General features: G+C 39.8%; 1 protein-coding gene across 30 annotated transcripts in view; it reads right to left on the reverse strand.

Moving 5' to 3' along the window:
• The window catches only part of EVI5 (ecotropic viral integration site 5), a 250,020-nt gene that overhangs the window by 173,478 nt on the left and 48,643 nt on the right, over window positions 1-27,899 (reverse strand). For all 30 annotated transcript variants that reach the window (XR_015160507.1, XR_015160508.1, XM_086391182.1 and 27 more), the window contains exon 2: window positions 922-1,151. Coding sequence is in view for 24 of the 30 variants with exons in the window: in XM_086391182.1 (XP_086247308.1) it covers window positions 922-1,151 (230 nt within the window). In the remaining 6 variants the exon portion in view is untranslated. The remainder of the gene's footprint in view (window positions 1-921; window positions 1,152-27,899) is intronic.

Genomic DNA, 27,899 nt, shown 5'->3' on the forward strand with positions numbered 1-27,899 from the left:
AGAAAATACAAACCAATCTACAATGACCAAAAGCAGATCAGTGGCTATCTGGAGATACAAAGGCAGATAACAGATATGTTCATTTTCCTGATTTTGGTGATAATTTCACAGGTATGTACTTATGTCTAAACTTATCAAATTGTATACCTTAAGTATGTGTACTTTATTATGTCAATCACAATCAAAAGAGCTGTTAGAAATTATCTCTGTAATTATCCTTATTTTGACTGAACATAAAAGGGTGCTCTTTCAGTAACTCTTTTTGTAGCTGATGCCCTAAAGAACCATTCAGGAAGAATTTAGACAATTTGCTACATTAAGTAAACAAGTCTACAGCTATCCAAGTCTGAAGAAAATTTTAGTCCAATTTTAGTTTTAAGACCAACTCCTCCAAAAAAAATACTTGAAAACTTCTGTTAATTAACTCTGATTTTTTTAAAAAAACGAAACTTTTTTTTGGCCCCTCGACATGGCTTGCACGATTTCAGTTTCCTGATCAGGGAATGAACTAAGGCCATGGCAGTAAAACCCCAGAATGCTAACCCTATGCTATCAGGGAACTCCCCTGCTAAGCTAAGTCACTTCAGTCGTGTCCGACTCTGTGCGACCCCATAGACATCAGCCCACCAGGCTCCTCCGCCCCTGGGATTCTCCAGGCATGAACACTGGAGTGGGTTGCCATTTCCTTCTCCAATGCATGAAAGTGAAAAGTCAAAGTGAAGTTGCTCAGTCGTGTCTGACTCTTAGGGATTTTCCAGGCAAGAGTACTGGGATGGGGTGCCATTGCCTTCTCCAGGGAACTCCCCTACACATTCTTAATACGGACAAATATTTAAAATTTTGATTATGGCATGCATACATATATGAATGGTTAAGTACATATGACAATTAAAGAAAGACAACCCAAGCAACCTCACTTACCTATTTTGTTCCTCCAGTTTAGCCAGGAGTTCTAAGTCGTCTGGACTCAACTGTGACGGTGAGGATGGTGAAAGGGCTGGTGTTGACAGTGTGGTAGACGAGGATGTAGTGTGTAAGGAAGCAGATGGACTTGCCACCTGACTGGCCATCTGGCTGACTGTATGTGACACCGTGTTCTTCACCCATGAGAGAGTAGAACTCAACTTTTCTGCAACCTTGTCTGTCGCCACCTAAGTACAAAAACAAAAGTTACATATATTTCAGTTTTATTTTATGCATTACCAAGAACTTGATAATTCTCATTAGTTCTATTTGAAAACCAGCAATCAGAATATTCTCTTTGAGTTAATAAAGGTAACACCTGCTTTAGCAATGACTGTTCTAACATACAGCTTTTGGAAACTCCATATTTCAGTTCTGTAGCACGCACAAATTACAACAGTGATTCCAAACTACAGGCTGAAATCCATCAGGGAGTGATAAAATAAATTTAATAGATAACACCAGCATTTTTTAAAAATGAAAAGGAGCAGAAAGTGTCAGTGTAAAGATACGTTGTCACAAAATTTCTGCCTCAGTTACATATACGTATTAAAACTACATACTTCATGCAGGTATGTGTGGGTATGTTGAGTTGGAATATGAAATACCTTCTTCATTTGGGTTGTATTTCAAAACAGTTGAAAGCCAAGGAACCAAAACATGTCCATTAGGTGATTAGGATAGGGAAATCCTATAACATGATCAACAATTCAACAAAAACTAGGCTTAGCATAAATAAGATTAAATGAGATCCATAATAAACCTTCAAACTACTGAGTGTTTTCTTAGAAGAGGATTTAGTTCTAGAAGAACAAAATTATGATAAATGTTTTAACAGAGTAAGAGAGTTTCAGGATACAATTTTCAAACAGAACTAGTCAGAAATAGAATAGGATGCCTAGAAAGAGTAGACATTCTAAGAGTCAAAAGTTAACAGTTGACTGAAGATGAATTTCTGCTTTAAGTGGGCAACCAGGACCAGAAAATCCTTTCAAATCCTAAAACCTTTCCATCTGCAAGATTCAATGAACTATATAACTATATAACTGATATATGCTTCATAAATCATGCCAGTGTCTTAAGCAGATGTGCATACAAATCTGAAATTTTACACAAAAGGTAAATGACCAAAAGACTACAAACTACTTTCTATGTAGACGTTCTCAGCTAACCTTGGTTTCATATAGCAATTTATACACACACAAATTAAAACATCAACATATATATATATATACACACAAATAAAAAGGCCACCTAGACTATCTTAGCAGATACTACTCCCTCCTCATAGGTTGCCCCAGTCTTGCCTTCTCACCTCATCAACAGATACATGACCTACCTCTAATTTTCATTTCCAATAACTTTTCTATTTTAGAACTTACTTCCCATGGAATGGGATGAGGGAGTTCTTATTGTTGAGGGAAGAATCCCCAAGAAAGACAAGCATGATGAAGGAGTGGAATCAAGGAAAAGAAGTATGGAGCAGATCTCAGGGCTTCCAGGAAAACAAACAGTCCTCACCAATGAATAGACTTGCAACACAGTTTATTAGGGTAAAAGATCATACAGGAACCAAATAATTTAGCCAGAACTTCCTCTGTACCAGGAAATGGTAAGAGCCCTGGCAGTCAACAAGACAGCCTCTTGTGGTTTGTTATTCTATTGATCTTTTCTACATAGTTACAAATACAAATTCAATTGTGAGGACAGCACTAATTTGCATCCTCAAAGCACACTATATTGTAAAACAGAAAACCTAAGATGTAAAATTTACAGAAAAATGTTATCCTTCACTATTAATTTAAAATATAATTAACATTCAAGAATTAATACTTACAACAAGGACCTACTGTATAGCAGCACAGTGAACTATATTCAATATCTTATAATAATATCTTTCAGAAAAGAATCTGAAAAAGAATATATATATAACTGGATCACTTTTACATACACCTGAAATACTATAAGTCAATTATACTTCAATTTTAAAATACATATGGAAATAATTCTTAAAGAAAGCTTTACACTTCCCTTACATAAAAGTTCTCTACTCCAGCTAACTGTGGCAAAGGCAAAAGACATGTATTATTTGTTTTAATTTATTTTAAAAAATAAATTTATCATACCCCTCTACATACTGTAGCAACAGGCTTCCATTTAAAGAGTTTGGAATAACCAAGAACACAATCCTGATATCCTTTCAACCTTGATGAAATGAAATTCAGTCTGTAACTACTGAAGGCTCAACAACCCATCTTTAGCATTTTAAATTCTTAAATCTAACTGCAGTTCCACTTTAATAATGTTTAATACTCATGGTTGTAGAAATCCCACAGGACTGAGTTATTTTTCATATATCATCATGTCCTATTTTTTCTTTAACTCTACTTTTCCAAATCTCTACCCTGCCACCTCCCAACCTCTTTCCCTCATCTTATGTCAAACTGTGTCATGAAGACACAATAAATCTGACAATGCAACTATGTCACAAAGTTTGTCACAAAGTTCCTGTCTACCTCACAGAGGTGTTATGCATTTATTTTCAAACATGAACATACTTTGAAAAGATTAAAGCCATCATTAAAAAGGCTTAGTAATCAGGCACAAAAGGCCACACAGCGTATGATTCCACTTACATAAACGAAGCAAACCTAGAGAGAGAAAGTAGTTTAGTGACCTGGAGAGACTGAAGGAGGGGGTATGGAAAATGACTACTAATGGGTACAGTTCTTCCCAGAGTGATGAAAATGCTCTGGGATTGGACTGCAGTGACAGTTATACAACTTGTGAATACACTAAATGCCACTGAACACTTTAAAGAAGAGAATTCTATGGTATGTGAATTATATCTCAATTTTAAAAGGACTTAGTCGATCCGAAAAGTTTTACATAATCTCTAATTCCAACTACATAACATTCTGGAAAAGACAAAACTGGGGAGACAATAAAAAGATCAGGAGTTGGGCAAGAGAAGGGACAAACAGGCAGAGAACAAAGGACTTCCATGGCAATGAAAATACTCTGTTTGTTTTGCTCAGTTGCTAAGTCATGTCTGACTCTTTGTGACCCCATGGACTGTAGCCCACTAGGCTCTTCTGTCCACGGAATTCTTCAGGGAAGAATACTAGAGTGGGCTGCCAGGTTCTCCTCCAGGGTATCTTCCCAACCCAGAGATCAAACGCGCATCTCCTGTGTCTCCTGCATCGGCAGGCGGGTTCTTTACCACAGTCACCTGGGGCGCCCAGAAACGAGTATGATGATTCCTCAAAAAAGTGAACATAGAATTGTTATATAATACAGCAATTTCACTTCTGGGAATGTACCCAAAAGGATTAAAAGCAGGGACTAAATGAGATATTTATACACCCAAGTTCATAGCAGCATTATTCGCAATATTCAAATGGCAGAAGGTTGACTTTCCTAAATTTAGTAGTCAAGAATATTATATGAGGCTTTTTCCACCCATAGGTATCTTTCTCCTATTCCAACAATGGCCATGTGTGCCAAGTACCATGGTAAACGTTTTGTGCATATTACCTAGTCAAAGTAACTTTGAAAGGTAAAAATTACCTTCCATATTTCACCGATTAGGAAACTTGGAGAGGTAAAATAATTTGTCAAAGATCACATAGCTAGTGAAAGAAACTGAAATCAGGTCTCAGATTCAAAAGCCTATATCCTTATTGGGTACACAACTCATGACTTCAACTTCATCACATATTCATGAAATCAGAGTAAATTCTTTCTCTCCTTTCATTTGAAATCACTTACCAAGTTCCTACTATTATTGGAGTAGGGAGAGGAGTTAGGAATTATTGGGTTGGCCAAAAAGTTCATTCAGGGTTTTCATAAGATGTTAATTTGGCCAACGCAATATATTGACAGGTGGAAATCTAATTTCCCTCAAAACTCCCCAATTTACATGATTCAACACTCTGTAAAAGCATTACTTATTATTACTTATATTATACTATTAATAAATCACAAGGAAGCACTCACTACATTTTCAAGGGTGGTCTAAATTAAAATCATGAAGCCCAATGTTCCATTATCCAATAGCAATATCAAATTATCAAACTAATTCAGAAAGGACCTGATGAGTTAGTGTTCTAAAGAAATAAATGGGGGAGGCGCCAAGATGGCGGAGGAGTAGGACGGGGAAAACACTTTCTCCCCCACAAATTCATCAAAAGAGCATTTAAACGTCGAGTAAATTCCACAAAACAACTTCTGAATGCCGGCAGAGGACATCAGGCACCCAGAAAAGCAACCCAACTCTTCGAAAGGAGGTAGGAAAAAATATTAAAGACAATAAAAGAGACAAAAGAGGGAGGGACGGAGTTCCGTCCCGGGAAGGGAGTCTTAAAAAGAGAGAAGTTTCCAAACACCAGGAAACCTTCTCACTGCCGAATCCGTGCCGAGCTTTGGAAGCACAGAGGGCAACATAACAGGGAGAAAAAATAAATAAACAATTAAAACTCGCAGATTGCGAGCCCTACGGTAACTCCACCAGCGGAGAAGCAGCGCAGATGCCTGCATCCGCCATTAACAAGCGGGGGCTGGGCAGGGAGGCGCGGCGCGGGCTGCATCGCTGAGAGTAAGAATCTGGCCTGAATACCCTGAGCACTATCTGAGCGAAATAATTTGGGCTAGCAAACCAGACTGTGGGATATCTACCATGCGAAAAGCCAGCCCTAACCTAAGACACCGCCAGCCTGCGCACGGAACAAAGGACTAAACAGAGATAGCCGGCTGCAGACCTTCCCCCTCCGGTGACAGGCAGCCAGAGCCGGAAGGGGGCAATCGCAGCCCCAGAGAGACATTATCTATAAAACTGGCTTCTTTGCTAACTAAAACTTATTGGGGATCTGGACGGTCAACATCTGCCTGAGAAGGTGCGCCGGTTTTACACCCAGATAACCGAGTGGCGGGGAGGCGATAAGTCGCAGCATTGGCGCTCGCCAAACACCTCATCACCTGAGCTGCTCGGACCTGAGAAGAGCACAAAACGCAGGCCCAACTGAGTCTGCGCCTCTGAGGACTACCTGAGTGCCTGAACCTGAGTGGCTTGGACCTGGGAGGTTGCATGACCCAGGGCCAGCCTCGGATGGTTCCCGGCGGAACAACCTAGAGCCCGAGCAGTGTGGGCAGGGAGGCTACACGCGCAGTGAGCGGGGGCAGACCCAGTGTGGCTGAGGCACTGCGAGCGCACGCCAGTGTCATTTGTTTGCAGCATCCCTCCCTCCCTCCCCACAGCGCGACTGAACAAAGAGAAGAAATACAGCTCCACCCACCAGAACACCGACACAAGCTTCCCTAACCAGGAAACCTTGACAAGTCACCTGTACAAACCCACACACAGCGAGGAAACGCCACAATAAAGAGAACTCCACAAACTGCCAGAATACAGAAAGGACTCCCAAACTCAGCAATTTAAACAAGATGAAGAGACAGAGGAATACCCAGCAGATAAAGGAACGGGATAAATGCCCACCAAACCAAACAAAAGAGGAAGAGATAGGGAATCTACCTGATAAAGAATTCCAAATAATGATAGTGAAATTGATCCAAAATCTTGAAATTAAAATGGAATCACAGATAAATAGCCTGGAGACAAGGATTGAGAAGATGCAAGAAAGGTTTAACAGGGACCTAGAAGAAATAAAAAAGAGTCAATATATAATGAATAATGCAATAAATGAAATTAAAAACACTCTGGAGGCAACAAATAGTAGAATAACAGAGGCAGAAGATAGGATTAGTGAATTAGAAGATAGAATGGTAGAAATAAATGAATCAGAGAGGATAAAAGAAAAACGAATTAAAAGAAATGAGGACAATCTCAGAGACCTCCAGGACAATATTAAACGCTACAACATTCGAATCATAGGGGTTCCAGAAGAAGAAGACAAAAAGAAAGACCATGAGAAAATACTTGAGGAGATAATAGTGGAAAACTTCCCTAAAATGGGGAAGGAAATAATCACCCAAGTCCAAGAAACCCAGAGAGTCCCAAACAGGATAAACCCAAGGAGAAACACCCCAAGACACATATTAATCAAATTAACAAAGATCAAACACAAAGAACAAATATTAAAAGCAGCAAGGGAAAAACAACAAATAACACACAAGGGAATTCCCATAAGGATAACAGCTGATCTTTCAATAGAAACTCTTCAAGCCAGGAGGGAATGGCAAGACATACTTAAAATGATGAAAGAAAATAACCTACAGCCCAGATTATTGTACCCAGCAAGGATCTCATTCAAGTATGAAGGAGAAATCAAAAGCTTTTCAGACAAGCAAAAGCTGAGAGAATTCAGCACCACCAAACCAGCTCTCCAACAAATACTAAAGGATATTCTCTAGACAGGAAACACAAAAACGGTGTATAAATTCGAACCCAAAACAATAAAGTAAATGGCAACGGGATCATACTTATCAGTAATTACCTTAAACGTAAATGGGTTGAATGCCCCAACCAAAAGACAAAGACTGGCTGAATGGATACAAAAACAAGACCCCTACATATGTTGTCTACAGGAGACCCACCTCAAAACAGGGGACACATACAGACTGAAAGTGAAGGGCTGGAAAAAGATTTTCCATGCAAATAGGGACCAAAAGAAAGCAGAAGTCACAATACTCGTATCAGATAAATTAGACTTTAAAACAAAGGCTGTGAAAAGAGACAAAGAAGGTCACTACATAATGATCAAAGGATCAATCCAAGAAGAAGATATAACAATTATAAATATATATGCACCCAACATGGGAGCACCGCAGTATGTAAGACAAATGCTAACAAGTATGAAAGGAGAAATTAACAATAACACAATAATAGTGGGAGACTTTAATACCCCACTCACACCTATGGATAGATCAACTAAACAGAAAATTAACAAGGAAACACAAACTTTAAACGATACAATAGACCAGTTAGACCTAATTGATAGCTATAGGACATTTCATCCCCCCCCAAAAAAAAGACTGCTGACTATGGCAATTATTGAAGCTGACTTAGGGTGACATAGAGGCTTATTTCCCTTTACCCTTTTGAGTTCTTAGCTGAGGATCTCTGTAAGAAATGACAGAATAGCAGGACAAAATCAAACAGAAGTTTATTAACATAAAAAAATAAAAATAAAAATAAAAAAAAAAGAAAGAAACCGAGAGAAACTCAAAATGTCTCACCTGTAAAGTCTGGTCATTAAAAACCTTATATGTTTCAGAGGAAACATCAGTAATTTAGTGAAAATACTAAAAAAAGATTCTAGTTGACAATTAAAGAATTTTGATTATTTATACGTGTTTTACTCTGAAAACCAAGGTAAAAATATTGTTCTGATTAATTTAGTTACATTCATAAAAGCAGGTTATTGAAGTATTTATTAGAATTAGGTTTCAGTAAAACATTTATTGGAAACAGTATAAAGCTCACTGTACAAACATGTGGCTAGGAACAGAACACTGTGCAGGCTTATTCTGCTGTGTCAAATGGCTATGTTGAAAATCAGATGAAGAGTATCTATAGAACATTTATTGAAATATTAAAAAAAAAAAAAGAAAGTAAGACCAATAAAATTTTCAAGACAGAAATTTGTATCACCTTTGTACAGCTTTATATTAATAAACAGCAACCAAATAAAATGAAAAAAAAAAAAAAAAGCATCAATTCTTTGGCTCTCAGCCTTCTTCACAGTCTAACTTTCACATCCATACATGACCACAGGAAAAACCATAGCCTTGACTAGACGGAAAAAAAAAAAAAAAACATACTTGAAAAAAAAAAAAGAAATAAATGGCAAATTTCTTTTGAAAGAAAGAAAGAAATGAAATATCAATTCATAAAACAAACAAAAAAAACAAATGGCAGAAGCAACTCAAATGTTCATTAACAGAGGAATGGATTTTTTAAATGGCAATGAAATATTATTCAGCCTTAAAAAAAAAAATTCTGACATACGCTACATGAATGAACCCTGAAGCTATTACTTCAAGTGAAACAGTTCTATCGCTCAGTCATGTCTGACTCTTTGCAACCCCATGGACTGTAGCCTACCAGGATCCTCCATCTATGGGATTTTCCAGGCAAGAGTACTGGAGTGGGCTGCCATTTCCTTCTCCAGGGGATCCTCCCAACCCAGGAATCGAACCCGGGTTTCCTGCATTGTAGGCAGACGCTTTACCGTCTGACCCACCAAGTGAAATAAGCAAGTCACAAAATGACAAATATTCTATGATTCCACTTATAGAGGTACCAAAGAGCAGTCAGATTCATAGAGGCAGGTCGCAGAATGGTGGCTGCCAGGGAAGTGGGAAATGGGAAGTTTAATGGGTTCTCTAGAAGTAGATAGTGATGATGGTTGCATAACAAAGTGAATGCACTTAAAAAGCCACTGAACTGTACACTTAAAAATGCTTAAAATGGTAAACTTTCGTTATGTACAGCTGGCCCCTGAACAACGCGGGTTTGTACCGTGTGTGTCTGTGTTAGTTGCTCAGTCGTGTGTGACCCTGCGACGCCATGGACTCTGGCCCACCAGGTTCTTCTGTCCATGAAATTCTCCAGGCAAGAATACTGGAGTGGGTTGCCATTTCCTTCTCTAGGGAATCTTCCTGACTCAGGGATTAAACTCCAGTCTCCTGCACTGCAGGCAGATTCTTTACCATCCGAGCCACCAGGGAGTGGATCCACTTATATGCAGGTTTTTTGCAACAAGTATGTACTACCCAGTACCACAAGATCTGTGGTTGTCTAAATCCAAGGATGCAGAACCATGAATACAGAGGTTGAATGGTAGTCATACATGGATTTTCAACTGTACGAGGGTCAGTGCCCTTAACTACCATGTTGTTCAAGGGTCAGGAGTTTATCACAATTAAATTAAAAAAAGATATTTACATCTTTCATTCCTTTTATTAGTAATTTGTGTCTTTCTGTCTTTTGGTTTTTGTTAGCCTGGCTAGAAGTTTATCAATCTTTTCAAAGAACCAACTTTTATTAATAGTTTTGTTGATTTTTCTCTGTCTTCCTGTTTTCAGTTTTACTTACTCATGCTCTAATTTTAATTTCTTTTCTTCCACTTGCTTAAGGTTTATATCCCTCTTTTTCTCTGATTCTCTAAGCTGGAAGATTAGACTACTCATTTTGCATCTCTCTTCTGTTTTAAAATACATTCAAATGCTCTAAACTAACCTCTAATACTGCTTCTGCTACTTTTCATTTTGCTTCAGTTCAAAATATTTAAAATTTTTCTTTGGACTTTTTTTTTGGATCCATGTGTTATTTAGAAATGTGTTTTTTAATCTCTAAATATTTTCATTTTCCAGCTATCTTTCTATTATTTCTAACTTAATTCCATTGTGGTCTGAGAGCACATGAACCATATGACCCAGAATATAGTGCATCCTGATGACTGATACATGGACGCCAGAAAAGAACATATACTCAGTGGTTATCTGATAAACATCATTAAATACAGTTGACTGATGGTATTGTTCACCTGTATCCTTACTGAGTTTCTACCTGCTGTATCTATATTACTGAAAAACAGGTGCTTAAGACTCCACCCATAATGGTGAATGTGTCTATTTCTCCTTGAAATTCTATCAGCTTTTGCCTCATGAACTATGCCTTTTTGGAGACTTAACCTCTTTATCAATACATAATGTCTGAAAACTTTCCTTCTCAAGTCTGCTTTGTCTGAAATTAACATAGCTACTCCAGCTTTTTATTGATTATTCAAAAAAGTAAATAATTTATACAATACATAGGTGGGTTTGAAGGCCATCTGGTTTCCAGTTTCTGACTGTTTTTCCTCTGGGGTATTTCCCTTACCTTCTTGGAAATACAATTTTGCATTTAAAAAGATTTTTGCATTTCTAGATGCTTTATTTAGGAAGAGATTTTCCAAGCAGTGGTGAACCATATTGTTTAAAGAGGTCCTATAGATTAGGTGACATTTTTTTTTAAATTATTCAACTTCTCACAGACTGAACTGTATTATTGTACAGGCAGGAATTATATTACTATATTACTGTCAAGACAGAAGGTAAAGGAATGTACTTTCCAATCTTAACTGTCCATAAATCCTTTTTTTCACCATTATAGGCAAACATATTTTGAGAAATGCTATTTCCAAACAGTATTCATTCTTTAAGGTGTTTGTAACTGTGTTCTTACTTTTCTCTCCATTTCTATGGTACTTTTCATTCTTAGGGTCAGTACTCTATAAATGCTGGTCCCACTTCCACCAATTCAACCAACCAAGGATAGAAAATATAGAAGGGGAAAAAAAATTCCAAAAAAGTTACAAAAAGCGAAAAACTGAATTTGCATTCATTGATAACTACATGTACACATCATTTACATTTTATTAGGTATTATAAGTTACCTAGATATGATTTAAAGTATTCAGAGATATGTGTAGGTTATATGCAAATACTGTGTCACTGATACCCAAATTTTGGTATCCATGGGGTCCTGGAATCAATCCCCTGCAGATACTGAGAGACAACTTAATTGAATACTTTAGCATTCATTAGCAAAGTAATAACAGTTAATATTTACTAAGTGCTTAGTAAATTACACTCAGATACTTGATATCACGTAATTTAACCTCCAACCCTGTGGTACCTGTGTCATATTATCTTTATACTGTTGGATTATTAACCACTTAGATGTTAGAGGTTCCTTAAGAAATAAAAATAATATTTCATATATATCCATATTGTCACCAAAACGAATGTAATAGGTCAACAAGACTACTCTTTTCATGAATTGTCTTGATGAGCAAGAACGAAGCTATATGTACAGTAGTCAAAACAGAGTGGTACTGACACAAAAACAGACACAAAGATCAAAGGAACAGAAGAGAGAGCCCAGAAACAAACCCACACACCTATGGCCAATTAATTCATGACAAAGTATACACAAGTCTACACAATGGAGAAAAGACAGTCTCTTCAACAGTGGTCCTGGGAAAACTGGACAGCTGTCCTGGGAAAACCGGACAGCTATTTGCCAAACAACGAGTTTAGAACATTCCTTCACACCATACACAACAATAAACACAAAATGCTTTAAAGACTTAAATAGAAGACTTGAAACCATAAAACTTCTACAAGAAACAAAGGCAGAACACTTTTTGACATAAGTTGTAGCAATATTTTCTTGGGGCAGTCTCCTAAGGCAAAAGAAATAAAAGCAAAAATAAACAAATAAAGTCACTGAGAAAACAAAAAAGCCAACCCATGGAATGGGAGAAAATATTTGCAACTGATGTGACCAACAACAGGTTAATATCCAAAATACACAAATAACTCATACAACTCCATGCCTGCCCAACAAAAACAAATAGAACCCAGTCAAGAAGTGGGCCAAAAATCTGATTAGACATTTCTCCAAAGAAGTCATAAAGATGGCTAACAAGCACATAAGATGATCAGCATCATTAATTACTAGGGAAATCCAAATCAAAACCTCAATGAGACATATCATCAAAAAATCTACAAGCAGGGACTTCCCTGGCAGTCCAACAGTTAAGATTCCCCATGCCCAGCGCAGGGGTGCAGGTTCAATCCCTGAATGGAGAACAAAGAGCCCATGTGCCATGCAGCATGGCCAAAATAATTTTTTTTATATTATTTAGATAATTGAGTTAATTTTTTTTTAAGTCCACAAATAACAAATGCTGGAGAGGTTGTGGAGAAAAGGAAACCCTAGTACACTGTTGGTCAGAATGTAAATTGGTGCAACCACTTGGGAAGTACTGTGGGGAGAGAGCAAATTGGCCAAGATGCCATGTTCAGGCTCTCTGGCCCCACATTTTGTGAACAGACTACGGAACAGCTGAGATCATTTGTTGCACTGCGCATGCACATCATGAGGTACTCACTTGGTCACAAGCTGCTTTGTGCAGTACGCCTGTATGAGCTTCACCATGAAAGCCATGGCTGCTGTTGCATTGGGGCTACACTGGAGCAGCCTCATGGTTATGTTATATGAGATTATGTTATGGCTATGTCATGGCTACATTATGGTTATATTGTGACTTCTGCTATGGCTGCTGCTCAGCCAGGAGAGAGGCTGCTGTGTCAGCCAGGAGAGAGGTTGTGTTATGGCTGCTGTGGCAGTCAGGAGAGAATAAACGTGTCTGCAGTTCCTATGGCTCCTTGAGTCTCCTTCCAGCCTCTTAGTTTGTGCCTTGCCTACCCTGGGTTCAGCGAACAGTAGGAACAGCAAGACAACTGGCGTCACGAACAGGATCAGTGATACAATTGGCACAGTTGGCAGGATATCCAGCAGGCAGAGGACCCTGAGGCTCCCAGAAGGTCAGCAGGATACCAGCAGGTAGGGGAGCCTAAGGCGCCACTGGATGGAGGAAGCCAGTGGCCACCATATAGCATGTGGTACCACATGGCCACGACTCTCTCAGCATGGAGTCTGGTGGAAGACTGGGAGGCAACGTATGGTTCACCAGATAGCACTGAAAAGGCATTATGGGCAGTGAGCTCCCATTTGCCAAACAAAGTGGCATGGACTGCCACTGGCACCATGAAGTAGATTTTCCTGACTGCACTGAGGGCAAATATGGATAACGCCCTCACTGATGCTACACTAGTGCGTAATGTGTAGAGATGCTTACAAGAACTAGAGCAACACATACTGGCATTAGAGCAAGAACCCCATGGCCCTGAAGAACCCAGCATCTCTGACGACGAAGCGGTAAGTGACGGTGATGATGAACATGAGACTGAGGATGATGATGATGAACGCTGTGAGACTGCAGGTCCTCACTTGGCAGTGAGGCCTGTTGTACAGCAGAAACTGAAGCATGAGCAGCCTGTGGCTCAGGGGGACATCTTCAACGGCCCCCAATGTGACTGAGTTCACAACGTTATCAACCATATACTCAGGTGGAGTTGGCAGACTTGGGTACACAATTTCAGCAAAAGCAAGGGAAACCATGGCAACTTGGCTCCTGTGACTCTGAGACACAGGGGTGGATGGTATCCTGTGTTCTGGGGATGAAATAGAATGGCTGACATCTATAACCACTCACCCCCTCATTGAAACAAAGGTTTCATTCTGCCTAGCAGAATGCTAGGCAATTAATGCAAGGGGCGCCTAAACAAACGCACACCCTCATGGACTGGATTAACGCCGTCATCTACACGGTGTGGTCAAACGCGGGAGAGCTCCCAGATACTGTGAGTAAATGGCATACCTATGCCACGTTGACCCAAGTAGTGAGAGAACTGGGCATGGAGCAGTCAATATTCAACCCAAACACCCGAGGCCAAATGACGAGCGTTTTACTGGCGGCGTTTGAGAAGACATTTTGAACAACGCACCATCTACCTTTTTTGGACCCCTGACTGCTATCCTAGCACCCTATGTGGGGCACCCCATCTATGAGGTGACCTTGATGGTTGCTAGTTTGGGAGAAAATTGAGGGGCAGCAGCAGGCCAAAGGGGACTAGACATGTGAAGATCCCGAAGGGGACCCAAGCTGGTAAAGGCCCCATCCTGGTGAAGAGAATGCAAGTGTGGGTTGATTTGCTGGCAGCAGTTGACAGAAATAAAACTGATGAACAGCCCAAAGCTCTGCTCCTAGAGCTATGGAAGTAACTGAGACCAGAGCAGCAGTTTACCATGTTTGGGAAGAACCCAGAGCAAGAAATGGACAGCTCAGCTAAAAGATCATACGGCGCCCTAGGACATTCCTTTAGATGATGCCCTTTTCCGGCTCTGAATATGGCTCAGACCAGGGTGCCCTCCTGAAGAACCCAAGCAAGGACAGGTGGCCCCATGTAGAACTTGCAAGTCACTGGTCACTAGCTAATGTGCAGAGAGTAATGGCCCTGGTTGACACTGGTGCTGAATGCAGCCTTGTTTATGACAAGCCAGAGTAGTTTCCCGGTCCTAGTGCATACACTGATGGTGATGCGGCCAAGTGATACAGATTTAGACTGCAGAGACTTAGGCTGTGTTCTAGATTTAGGACACTGCACTGTAAAAGGCTGTGTCGTATGATGTGCTACTACGCACTGATTCTCCTGCAGATTTAGAAGAGTGTGAGAGCATTTGGAATCAGGTAGGGTGGCCTGGGAATGCCTCAACCTTGAAGGGGTGGGCCCCAGCACCTGTAGGAGGTTTTGCGGGTCCTTAATAATAAACCTGGCAGGAGTGGAGCTTCCCCTGCGGAGGCTCTCCTGCAATCTCACAAGGACAGATGGTGGACTGGACTTGGCCATGGAAGATAAAGGCACTCCACACATGGAGGGTGGCTCGTCTAGCCCCCTGAGGGCAAGGACTGGAACATGAGTTCTAGGTGATACCTGGCATTGATATGTATTGGGTATGTAACTGCTGTTGTAGCCACTGCCGTTACAAGATGTAAATCCAAGTGTCAGTGCTACTCACCAAGGGAATATCACTAAAGATGCACTGCACATAGAATGTGAGGTGAAAGATCCCATAGAGGTGGAAAGTGGAGAGAAAGCAAATTGGCCAAGAGGGCATGTTCAGGCTTTCTCACCCCATGTTTTGTGAATAGACCATGTAACAGCTGAGATCATTTGTAGACTGTGCATCACAAGGTGCTCACTTGGTCACAAGCTACTTTGTGCAGTATACTTGTATGAGCTTCACCATGAAAGCCATGACTGCTGCTACTGCACTGGAGTTACATTCGAGCAGCCTCATGGTTATGTTATATGAGATTATGTTATGGCTATGTCATGGCTACGCTATGGTTATATTGTCACTGCTGCTACAGCTACTGTGTCAGCCAGGAGAGAGGCTGTATTATGGCTGCCGTGGTAGCCAGGACAGAATAAATGTGTCTGCAGTTCCTACAGCTCCTCGAGTCTCCTTTCAGCCTCTTAGCTCGAGCCTTGCCTATCCTGGGTTCAGCAAACAGTGCAAACAGTGTGAACGGCAAGACAATGGGCATGATGAACAGAATCAGTGATGCAAGTCAGTTCAGCTCAGTTCACTCAGTCATGTCTGACTCTTTGCAACACCGGGGACTGCAGCATGTCAGGATTCCCTGTCCATCACCAACTCCTGGAGCTTGCTAAAACTCCTGTCCATTGAATCAGTGATGCCATCCAACCATCTCATCCTCTGTCATCCCCTTCTCCTCCTGCCCTCAACCTTTCCCAGCATCAGGGTCTTTTCTAATGAGTCGGCTCTTGTGAGTTAACTCTAATGAGTCACATCAGGTGGCCAAAGTATTGGAGTTTCAGCTTCAGCATCAGTTCTTCCAATGAATATTCAGGACTGATTTCTTTTAGGATTGACTGGTTTGATCTCCTTGCAGTCCAAGGGACTCTCAAGAGTCCTCCCCAACACCACAGTTCAAAAGCACCAATTCTTCAGCACTCAGCTTTCTTTATGGTCCAACTCTCACATCCATACATGACTACTGGAAAAACCAAAGCTTTGACAATGCTGGCATAGTAATGTCTCTGCATTACTTTGTCGGCTAAGTAGTGTCTCTGCTTTTTAATATGCTGGCTTGGTTAGTCATAGCTTTTTTTTCAAGGAGCAAGTGTCTTTTAATTTCATGGCTGCAGTCAACATGTGCGGTGATTTTGGAGCCCAAGGAAATAGTTTGTCACTGTTTCCACTGTTTCCCCATCTATTTGCCATGAAGTGATAGGACTGGATGCCAAGGTCTTACTTTTTTGAATGTTTGAGTTGTTGAATGTTGAACTACCATATGATCCAGCAATTCCACTCCTGGGTATATACTGAATTGGCCAAAAAGTTCATTTGGGTTTTTCTATAAGATGTTACGGAAAAACCTGACCCAATTCTTTTGCCAACTCAGTATCTTAAAAAAACAAAAAACACATAATTCGAAAAGATACCTCAACCCAGGGTTCACAGCAGCACTATTTACAACAGCCAACAGATGGAAGCAACCCAAGTGCCCATCAACAGATGACTGGATTAAGAAGATGTGTGGGGGTGTGGGGGAGGAAGGGGTGTGGGAAATGGACTATTCAGTTCAGTTCAGTCGCTCAGTCGTGTCCGACTCTTTGTGACCCCATGAATCGCAGCATGCCAGGCCTCCCTGTCCATCACCAACTCCCGGAGTTCACCCAGACTCACGTCCATCGAGTCAGTGATGCCATCTAGCCATCTCATCCTCTGTCGTCCCCTTCTCCTCCTGCCCCCAATCCCTCCCAGCATCAGAATCTTTTCCAATGAGTCAACTCTTCCCATGAGGTGGCCAAAGTACTGGAGTTTCAGCTTTAGCATCAGTCCTTCCAAAGAAATCCCAGGGTTGATCTCCTTCACAATGGACTGGTTGGATATCCTTGCAGTCCAAGGGACTCTCAAGAGTCTTCTCCAACACCACAGTTCAAAAGCATCAATTCTTTGGTGCTCAGCCTTCTTCACAGTCCAACTCTCACATCCATATGTGACCACAGAAAAAACCATAGCCTTGACTAGACGAACCTTTGTTGGCAAAGTAATGTCTCAGCTTTTTAATGTGCTATCTAGGTTGGTCATAACTTTCCTTCCAAGGAGTAAGCGTCTTTTAATTTCATGGCTGCAGTCACCATCTGCAGTGATTCTGGAGCCCCAAAAAATAAAGTCTGACACTGTTTCCACTAAGGATTAAAAACAAATTAAATACTGCCATTTGTAGAAACGTGGATGTACATACAGAATATTATGCTTAATGAAATCAGTCGGAGAAAGACAAATACTATATTTATCCTTTATATGTGGAATCTAAAAAATAATACAAATGAATATATTTGCAAAATAGAAACAGACTCACAGATATAGAAAACAAACTTGTAGTCACCAAAAGGGAGAAAGAAGGGGAGGACAAATTAAGGGTACCAGATTAACATCCAATATACAAACTATCAATACTACATATAAAATAGATAAGCAACAAGGATATACTGTATAGCACAGGTAATTATACCTATTATCTTGTAATAACCTATAATGGAGTATAGTCTGCAAAAATACTGAATCACTATGCTGTACATGTAAAACAATATATATACAGTAAATCAACTATACTTCAATTCAAAAACAAAAAAGGAACAAAACTATGTGAATAGTAGGCACTCAAAATTAATATTCCCCTAATAAATTTTTATTAGCATTACATTTCAATGAATCTAAGTCCCATTCCAACTTCTTTTTGCAGCTATATACACTGACAATCTTTTATGTTTTGTACTCATTCAACAAAAAATGTTAACAGATAAACTAGGCTGATGACTGTTAAAATAGCCCCTCCTGTTAAGTTTCCGTTGGATGTATTAACATAAAAGTGTAGATGGGCAAAATCACTGCCAAATACAAATGAAGAGAAAAAAGCTATCTTACAAAACTATAGCAGACTGTGTTTTTTAAAGATGTCCTGTATTAGTTTTCTAGGGCTTCCTTAACAAAGTACCACAAACTGCGTGGCTTAGAGCAACAGACATTTGTTGTCTCACTGTCCTGAAGGCTAAAAATCCAAAACCGAGGCATCAGGAAGGTTATTCTCCCTCTAAAATCTACAGGGAGAACCCTTCCATGTCCCTTCCTAGTTTCTGGTGGTTTGGCAACAATCCTTGTCATTTCCTGGCTTGTAGTTGCAGTACTTCAAGCACTTCAATTTAGCCTCCAATATTCTATGGCATTCTCCTCTAATTATATATACAACAAACCTATTTCCAAACAAGACTGCATTCTGAGTTAATGGGGCAGAGGAGGGAGAGGCACAATTCAATCCATAAGATGGCCACATTGCTTATCTGCTATCTTCCCATTGAGTGGGAGAGTCTCTGTCTTGTGTCTTTAACCTGAGCAGACCTGTCTGACTACCTCAACCAACAGTGTACACTGAACATCATTACTGAGGCTCACTCTTGGAACCCAGGCACCATGCTGTTAAGAAGCCTAAACTAGTCCACACAGAGACCACATGGAAAGGCCAAGTGTAGGTATGTATTCTGGCTAACAGCCTCTCTGAGGTCCCATCATCAACCACCAGACATGAGCGTAGATACACTGTCAAATAACTCAAGGCCTTAGGTGAAAGGTCTCCATTTCTCAGCTTCAAAAGCATCATGAAGCAGAGACAAGCTCTCCTCATAAAACTCTGTCCAAATTTCTGATTCAAAGAATCTACAGATATACTAAGATGATTATTTTAAGTCACTAAGTTTTATGGTGGCTTGATACACAGCTATAAATCACAAAATAAAAGTAAAATATTTAACAAAACTTAAAATAAAGCCAGGAAGTTGCATTAGTAGAGACATCATACTGCACTTGTTTTTGCTTTTGAGAGGATGGAGGATACATGTAATTGAGAAAAAACAAAGTTAGTATACTAGGAAAATATAAGTAAATAGCAGAACCAGAAAATAAAATTAATGCTCCAAAGGCCTAAAAGAACAGCATTTAATTAAGTTAGAAAATGTATCACTTGACTTGCAGCTCAGAGTCAAATGCTTTTAAATCATGTTATTTTTTCACTGCTATTAAAATAGCATTTTGATCATATGTTAAAGCAATGCCAAGAAGTAAGATATTCAAGGAAGCCTTTTGTTTAACAAGTAGGCTATTCTCTTGAAATAGAAATCTTGTTTTTTGAGTAATACAGGATATAATTAAGTTGAAGATATAGTTATAAATATTTATATTTTAACTAAGACAAGTGATTAAAATAGAAACCTATTCTATTTTACTGAAAGAAATTTTTCAGTAAGAATATCCAAAAAAGTTTAGTTCAATGGTATAAGCAGTTTTAATTAAATTTACATTTAAAAAAATAGGTCACAGCTAAAAACAGAATGAACTAGCTATAGTCTACAACATAAATTAATCTTGAAAACGTTATACTAAGTAAAAGAAACCCACCACAAAATACCACATATAATGATTCCATTTACAAGAGATGTCTGGAATAGGCATTACGTAGAGACAAAAAGCTGATTAATGATTACATAGGACTGGGGAGGATGTAGGAACAGGACGTGATGGCTAAAGGGCACTAGGTTTCTTTCTGCAGTGATGAAAGTGTTCTAAAATTGTCTATGATGATGGTTGCACATGCCTGTGAATATACTAAAAACCAGTCAATTACATATTTTAAATGGGTGAATTATATAGGATGTGAATTATGTCTGAAAAAAAGTTATTTTAAAAATTCAGGTTAGGACTTCCTTGATGATCCAGTGGTTAAGAATCAACTGACCAATGCAGGGGACACAGGTTCAATCCCTGGTCCGAGAGATTCCACATGTCATAGAGCAACTAAGTCCGTGTGACACAATTACTAAGCTCTCACCCTCTGGACCCCATGATCCTCAACAAGAGAAGCCACTACAATGAGAAACCCAGCATCACAACTAGAGTATCCTCCCCTCACCACAACTAAAGAAAGCCAGTGTGTAGCAAGGAAGATCCAGTATAGTCAAACAAATAGAATAAAATTAAAAAATTTTCAGGTTCAGGTCAGGGAATTCCAGGTGGTCCAGCAGTTAGAACTCAGTGCCTCACTGCCAAGGGCCCAGATTCAACCCCTGGTTCGGGAATTAAGATTCCACAAGCCTCGCAGCACAGTCACATACACACACACACACACACACACACACACACAATTCCAGGTCAGTACTATTAATATTGGATATATTTTCTTCCATACTTATGTATTTTAAATAATATCAGCATTATAATGTACATAAAACAACAACATAAAATTTAGGTTAGAACAAATTTCTCCATAAAATAACAAAGACCAATTTATGATGCAGACAATGCTTGACAACTCTCACCTCTAATCAAATCTCCTATCCTAAAAAAAAAAAAGACTTCCCGCGTGGTCCAGTGGCTAAGACTGTACTCCCAGTGCAGGGGGCCCAGGTTCTACGCCTGCTCACGGAACTAGATCTCACATGCCACAACTAAGACATGGTGCAGCCAAATAAATAAATATAAAAAAAACAACCCTTTTTTCATGTCTTTCCACAACTTTCAGATGTTCTCAAACAGCCTTACCTTAATGAAGCAGAAGTGGTCTAATAATTAAATTCCTCACTTATTTCTCTACTCAACTCAAAACATCTTTTTCTTTTACTTCAGAGCAAAGTACCCCTTCTATTTGCCAACACATCCTATCATTTTTAATTTTTGTGCAGCCTGAGCAACTGTAAGTTCTCAACAAGGTTTTTCTCAGTTTCAACTGCTACTTGACTTCCCCAAAATAAGATACTGTGTCTTGAATATCTCTATATCCCTAGTACCAAAGACTGTGTCTGTCATAAAACAGATACTCAACAAATGTCTGTGCAATAAGAAGTTACATATAAAATAAATGGGAGAGTAATAACCAGTAAATACAATAAGTGTTCAATTAGCCAAATCATGCTGACCTTAAGACATCTAGGGGAAAACTCCCTCCCTATTTAGAGCACATGAAGGCATTAAAAAAAAAAAGCAGTTTGCTAAGTACTCAAATGATCATTAAAATGCAGATCCTATCTTACCAAATGCAATATACATCCTGCTAAAACTGGGCCCACAACCTCAAATTTCCAAATGTCCACACTAACTCATGTTCACATAACTGCTCTTAAAATCTCTCTAACTAAAAATGCTCAATCAAACCACCAAAGTAGACACAGATGGAAAAAAGCTCACAATTTAAAACTACAATGCACACAGGAAACAAAGCTCAAAGAACAGCAACTGAAGACGTCTCTAGCAGGCCAGTGGTTAAGACTTCACACTTCAACTGGGGAAAGGATCCCTGATCAGGGAACTAAGATCTCACAGTGGTCAAAAATAGTAATAATATTAATAATAATGACAAATTAAATAACACAGAATTAGATCAAGAAGCACTTCGACTACTAGAGTTACCAAATACAGAATATAAATTAAGTACGTCTAAAATGCTGAAAGCAATAAAAGAGAGTATCTTAAATGAGCAAGGAAAAAACCAGGAATGAGAAGGATGGGGGAGATAGAGAGTTAAACAGGTTATAACCACCCATAAAGAGGAAATCAGTGAACTAGAAGAACTGAATATACCTTATAAAGCAGCACAAAGATACAAAGCAATACTCTGGAGATTTATCTGGATAAAGGACCAAAAACAAAATGGTAGTTAGTTTCCCAATGTCATTTTTCATATGCTGCTGCAGCTACGTCACTTCAGTCATGTCCGACTCTATGCGACCCCATAGACGGCAGCCCACCGGGCTCTGCCGTCCCTGGGATTCTCCAGGCAAGAACACTGGAGTGGGTTGCCATTTCCTTCTCCAATGCATGAAAGTGAAAAGTGAAAGGGAAGTCACTCAGTCGTGTCTGACTCTTAGCAACCCCATGGACTGCAGCCCACCAGGTTCCTCCATCCATGGGATTTTCCAGGCAAGAATACTGGAGTGGGTTGCCATTGCCTTCTCTTATTTTTTTTTTTTTTCATATAAGATGATTAAATAATACATGAAGAAAAACATGAATCAAGAATCAACACCAGGGGACTTGCCTGGCAGTTCAGTGGTTAAGACTGTGTACTTCTAATGAAGGAGGCAGGGTTCAATCCCTGGTCAGGAATCTAAAATCTACATGCCATGGAGCCAAAAAACTTAAAAAAAAAAAAAAGAATCAGCACCAAAACAACCTCAGCTGTCAAGCATGCTGAAAACCACCATCACTATAATCATACCACCCCTTACACCTCTCCTATAAGACAGAAGTCTGGACATTTTTAAGGTCACTCTGAAAACTTCAGGAACATATAAACAAAATTTTGCAAATAGCTTTCAAAGGTTCACATAATACACAGACACAGGAATAAGAAAACCAGGCTTTCCTTCAGCTAATACCTGATTCATCACTGTTACTTCCCCTTACTCACACTATGCTTATCAGCTATACGAGGCCTATGACGAAAAAGAAAGTTTTAAATAATTTATCTACTGACCTCTCACTATGAAACAGGACAATTTAGTTCTCTTCCCCATCACCCAAACCATCCATGCCTTGCCTACCATAACATGCACACATCTCTTACATTTCACCACTCCTATCTAATTAAAACATACTTTTGGTCACATCAAGATTCAGTATATACATTAACGTGACTATGTAACTGAAGTCACAGTGGTTCTATAAGTGGCTGTGTTTACTTTTACTCCCTTCAGTTTAGTTCAGTTGCTCAGTCGTGTCTGACTCTTTGCGACCCCATGAATCGAAGCAGGCCAGGCCTCCCTGTCCATCACCAACTCCCAGAGTTCACTCAGACTCACGTCCATCGAGTCAGTGATGCCATCCAGCCATCTCATCCTCTGTCGTCTCCTCCTCCTCCTGCCCCCAATCCCTCCCAGCATCAGAGTCTTTTCCAATGAGTCAACTCTTCGCATGAGGTGGCCAAAGTACTGGAGTTTCAGCTTTAGCATCATTCCTTCCAAAGAACACCCAGGACCAATCTCCTTTAGAATGGACTGGTTGGATCTCCTTGCAGTCCAAGGGACTCTCAAGAGTCTTCTCCAACACCACAAAAGCATCAATTCTTCGGCACTCAACTTTCTTCACAGTCCCTTAGCCCAACATTTTACACTGTTGCTGTTGTTATTCAGGTCCTCTGTCTTCCACTATCACCCGAAGTGTGCTCAAATTTATGCCCATTGAGTCAGTGATGCTGTCAAACCATTTAACCAAAGTCCTCTTCTTTGGCCTTCCATCTTGCCCAGCAACAGAGTTTTTTCCAATGAGACAGCTCTTCACATCAGGTGGCCAAAGTATTGGAGCTTCACTTCAGCATCAGTTGAATGAATACTCAGGGTTGATCTCGTTTAGGATTGACTGGTTTAAACTCCTTCCTTGCTGCCCAAGGGACTCTCAAGAGTCTTCAATACCACAATTCAAAAGCATCAATTCTTCAGTGCTCAGTCCTCTTTATGATCCATGATCCAACTCTCACATCAGTACATGACTACTGAAAAGCCACAGATGTGAGTATATGGATCTTTGTTGGCAAAGTGATATCTCTGGTTTTTAATATACTGTCTAGGTTTGTCACAGTTTTCCTTCCAAGAAGCAAGTCTTTTAATTTCATGGCTGCAGTCACTGTCCAGTGATTTTGGAATCCAAAAAAGTAAAATCTGTTTTACTTTTTTACATTTTACTTTTACATTCAGTTCAGTTCAGTTGTATATAACTCTTTGCGACCCCACAGACTGCAGCACACCAGGACTCCCTGTCCATCACCAACTCCCAGAGCTTACTCAAACTCATGTCCATTGAGTCGGTGATGACATCCAACCATCTCATCCTCTGTCGTCCACTTCTCCTCCCGCCTTCAATCTTTCCCAGCATTAGGGTCTTTTCAAAGGAGTCAGTTCCTCACATCAGGTGGCCAAAGTACTAGAGTTGCAGGTTCAGCATCAGTCCTTCCAGTGAATATTCAGGACTGATTCCCTTTAGGATGGACAGGTTGGATTTCCTTGAAGTCCAAAGGACTCTCAAGAGTCTTCTCCAACACCACAGTTCAAAAGCATCAATTCTTTGGCGCTCAGCTTTCTTTATAATACAACTCTCACATCCATGCATGACTACTGGAAAAACCATAGCTTTGACTAGACGGACCTTTGCTGGCAAAGTAATGTCTCTGCTTTTTAATATGCTGTCTAGATTGGTCATAACTTTTCTTCCAAGGAGCAAGTGTCTTTTCATTTCCTGACTGCAGTCACCATCTGCAGTGGTTTTGGAGCCCAGAAAAATAAAGTCTCTCATGTTTCCATTGTTTCCCATCTATTTGCCATGAAGTGATGGGACCAGATGCCAGGAGCTTAGTTTTCTGAATGTTGAGTTTTAAGCCAACTTTTTCACTCTCCTCTTTCACTTTCATCAAGACACTCTAGTTCTTCTTCACTTTCTGCCATAAGGGTGGTGTCATCTGCATATCTGACGTTATTGATATTTCTCCTGGCAATCTTGATTCCAGTTTGTGCTTCATCCAGCCCAGCATTTTTCATGATGTACTCGGAATATAAGTTAAATAAGCAGGGTGACAACATACAGCTTTGACATACTCCTTTTCCTATTTGGAGCCAGTCTGTTGTTCCATGTCCAGTTCTTACTGTTGCTTCTTGACCTGCATACATATTTCTCAGGAGGCAGGTCAGGTGGTCTGGTATTCCAATCTCTTGAAGAATTTTCCACAGTCTGTTGTGATCCACATAGTCAAAGGTTTTAGCATACTCAATGAAGAGAAACAGATGTTATTCTGGAACTCTCTTGCCTTTTCAATGATCCAGCGGATGTTGGCAATTTGATCTCTGGTTCCTCTGCCTTTTCTAAAACCAGCTTGAACATTTGGAAGTTCATGGTTCACGTACTATTGAAGCCTGGCTTGGAGAACTTTGAGCATTACTTTGCTAGCATGTGAGATGAGTGCAACTGTGTGGTAGTTTGAGCATTCTTTGGCATTGCCTTTCTTAGGGATTGGAATGAAAACTGACCTTTTCCAGTCCTGTGGCCACTGCTGGAGTTTTCCAATTTTGCTGGCATATTGAGTGCAGCACTTTCATAGCATCATCTTTTAGGATTTGAAATAGCTCAACTGGAATTCCATCACCTCCACCAGCTTTGTTCGTAGTGATGCTTCCCAAGGCCCACTTGACTTTGCATTCAAGAATGTCTAACTCTAGGTGAGGGATGACACCATCATGGTTATCTGGGTCATGAAGATCTTTTTTGTATAGTTCTTCTGTGTATTCTTGCCACCTCTTCTTAATATCTTCTGCTTCTGTTAGGTCCATGCCATTTCTGTCCTTTATTGTGCCCAACTTTGCATGAAAAGTTCCCTTGGTATCTCTGATTTTCTTGAAGAAATCTCCAGTTTTTCCCATTCTATTGTCTTGCTCTAATTCTCCACATTGCTCATTGAAGAAGGCTTTCTTATCTCTTCTTGCTATTCTTTGGAACTCTACATTCAGATACTTATATCTTTCCTTTTCTCCTTTGCCTCTCACTTCTCTCCTTTTCTCAGCTATTGGTAAGGCCTCTTCAGACAACCATTTTGCCTTCTTGCATTTTTTTTTAATCTTTGGGATGGTTTTGGGTACTGCTTGCTGTACAATGTTATGAACCTCTGTCCATAGTTCTTCAGGCATTCTGTCTACCAAATCTAATCCTTTAAATCTATTTGTCACTTCCACTGTATAATCATAAGAGATTTGATTTAGGTCATATCTGAACAGTCTAATGGTTTTCTCTACTTTCTTCAATTTAAGCCCCAATTTTGCAATAGGGAGCACATGATCTGAGCCAATCAGCTCCACGTCTTGTTTTTGCTGACTGTATAGAGCTTCTCCACCTCTGGCTGCAAACATAATCAATCTGATTTTGGTACTGACCATCTAATGATGTCCATGTGTAGAGTCATCTCATGGGTTGTTGGAAAAGGGTGTTTGTTATGACCAGCATGTTCTCTGTTAGTCTTTGCCCTGCTTCATATTGTACTTCAAGGCCAAACTTGCCAGTTATTCCAGGTATCGCCTGACTTCTTTCTTTTGCACTCCAATCCCCTCTGATGAAAAGGTTATCTGTTTTTGGTATTAGTTCTAAAAGGTGTTTTAAGTCTTCACAGAACCAGTCAACTTCAGCTTCTCTGGCATCAGTGGTTGGGGTATAAACTTAGATTACTGTAATGTTGAATGGTTTGCCTTGGAAATGAACTGAGATCATTCTGTCGTTTTTGAGGTTGCACCCAAGTACTGCATTCATACTCTTCTGTTGGCTATGAGGGCTACTCCATTTCTTCTAAAGGATTCTTGCCCACAGTAGTAGATATAATGGTCATCTGAATTAAATTCACCTATTCCCATCTATTTTAGTTCACTGATTCATAAGGTGTTAATGTTCAATCTTGCCATCTCCTGTTTGACCATGTCTAATTTGATACATGGACCTAACTTCTCAGGTTCCTATGCAATACTGTTCTTTACAGCACTGCACTTTACTTTCACCACCAGACACATCCACAACTAAGCACTGTTTCCACTTTGGCTCAGCAGCTTCATTCTTTCTGAAGCTATTAGTAATAGGCCTCTGCTCTTACCCAGTAGCACATTGGATACCTTCCAACCTAAGGGCCCATCTTCCAGTGTCATATCTTTTCACCTTTTCATACTGTCCATGGGGCTCTCATGGCAAGAATATTGGAGTGGATTGCCACTTCCTCCTTCTGTGGACCCAGAAAACTCTTCACTAAGACCCTTCAGAACTCTGCCCTGTGACCCATCCATCCTGGGTGGCCCTATACGGCATGGCTCAGCTTCACTGAGTAACGCAAGCCCCTTTACCATGACAAGGGTGTCGTTCATGAAGAGGAACTTTTTACATACCCTTAAGAAACATCCTCATTTTAATATGTATGCATTATTAATTCATGCCCAATTATTTCCCATTTCATCCAATTTTATAAATTTCCACAACATATTTCTCACATGAGTTACCAATTTTTGATCATGTCCATTCTGAAAACTGACCTGCTCCATTCTGGACTGATTGCTCGCTATACCTGGTATACAACTGTCCTCCAGGGACTTCCCTTCACTGTTATCCATTCCTCACTTGGCTTGGGTAATTTATTTCCCAAACCCTGTGTCTTTCTATTTGTTGGTACATTCTCTCATTCTGGTGGGTTAACACCTTCCAAAGCCTCTGAGAAGGGCTGAACGAGAGGTAAATTTGAGACACTGCATACATGAATATATCTTTATTCTATTCTCTCACTTCAAAATTTGGCTGCATTACAAACTAGATTAAAAATAATTTTCCCTGAGATTTTGTAGATATAGCACTCAGTTGTCTTTTTCACTATTCTTATTGAAAAATCTGAAACCACTCTAGTTTTATTAATTAACCCATTTTCCCTTCATCTCTG

The sequence above is a fragment of the Bos grunniens genome, chromosome 3 (assembly GCF_055505025.1).
Source record: "Bos grunniens cultivar Pamir isolate PY7600 chromosome 3, Bosgru_T2T1.0, whole genome shotgun sequence".
Classification (NCBI taxonomy): domain Eukaryota; kingdom Metazoa; phylum Chordata; class Mammalia; order Artiodactyla; family Bovidae; genus Bos; species Bos grunniens.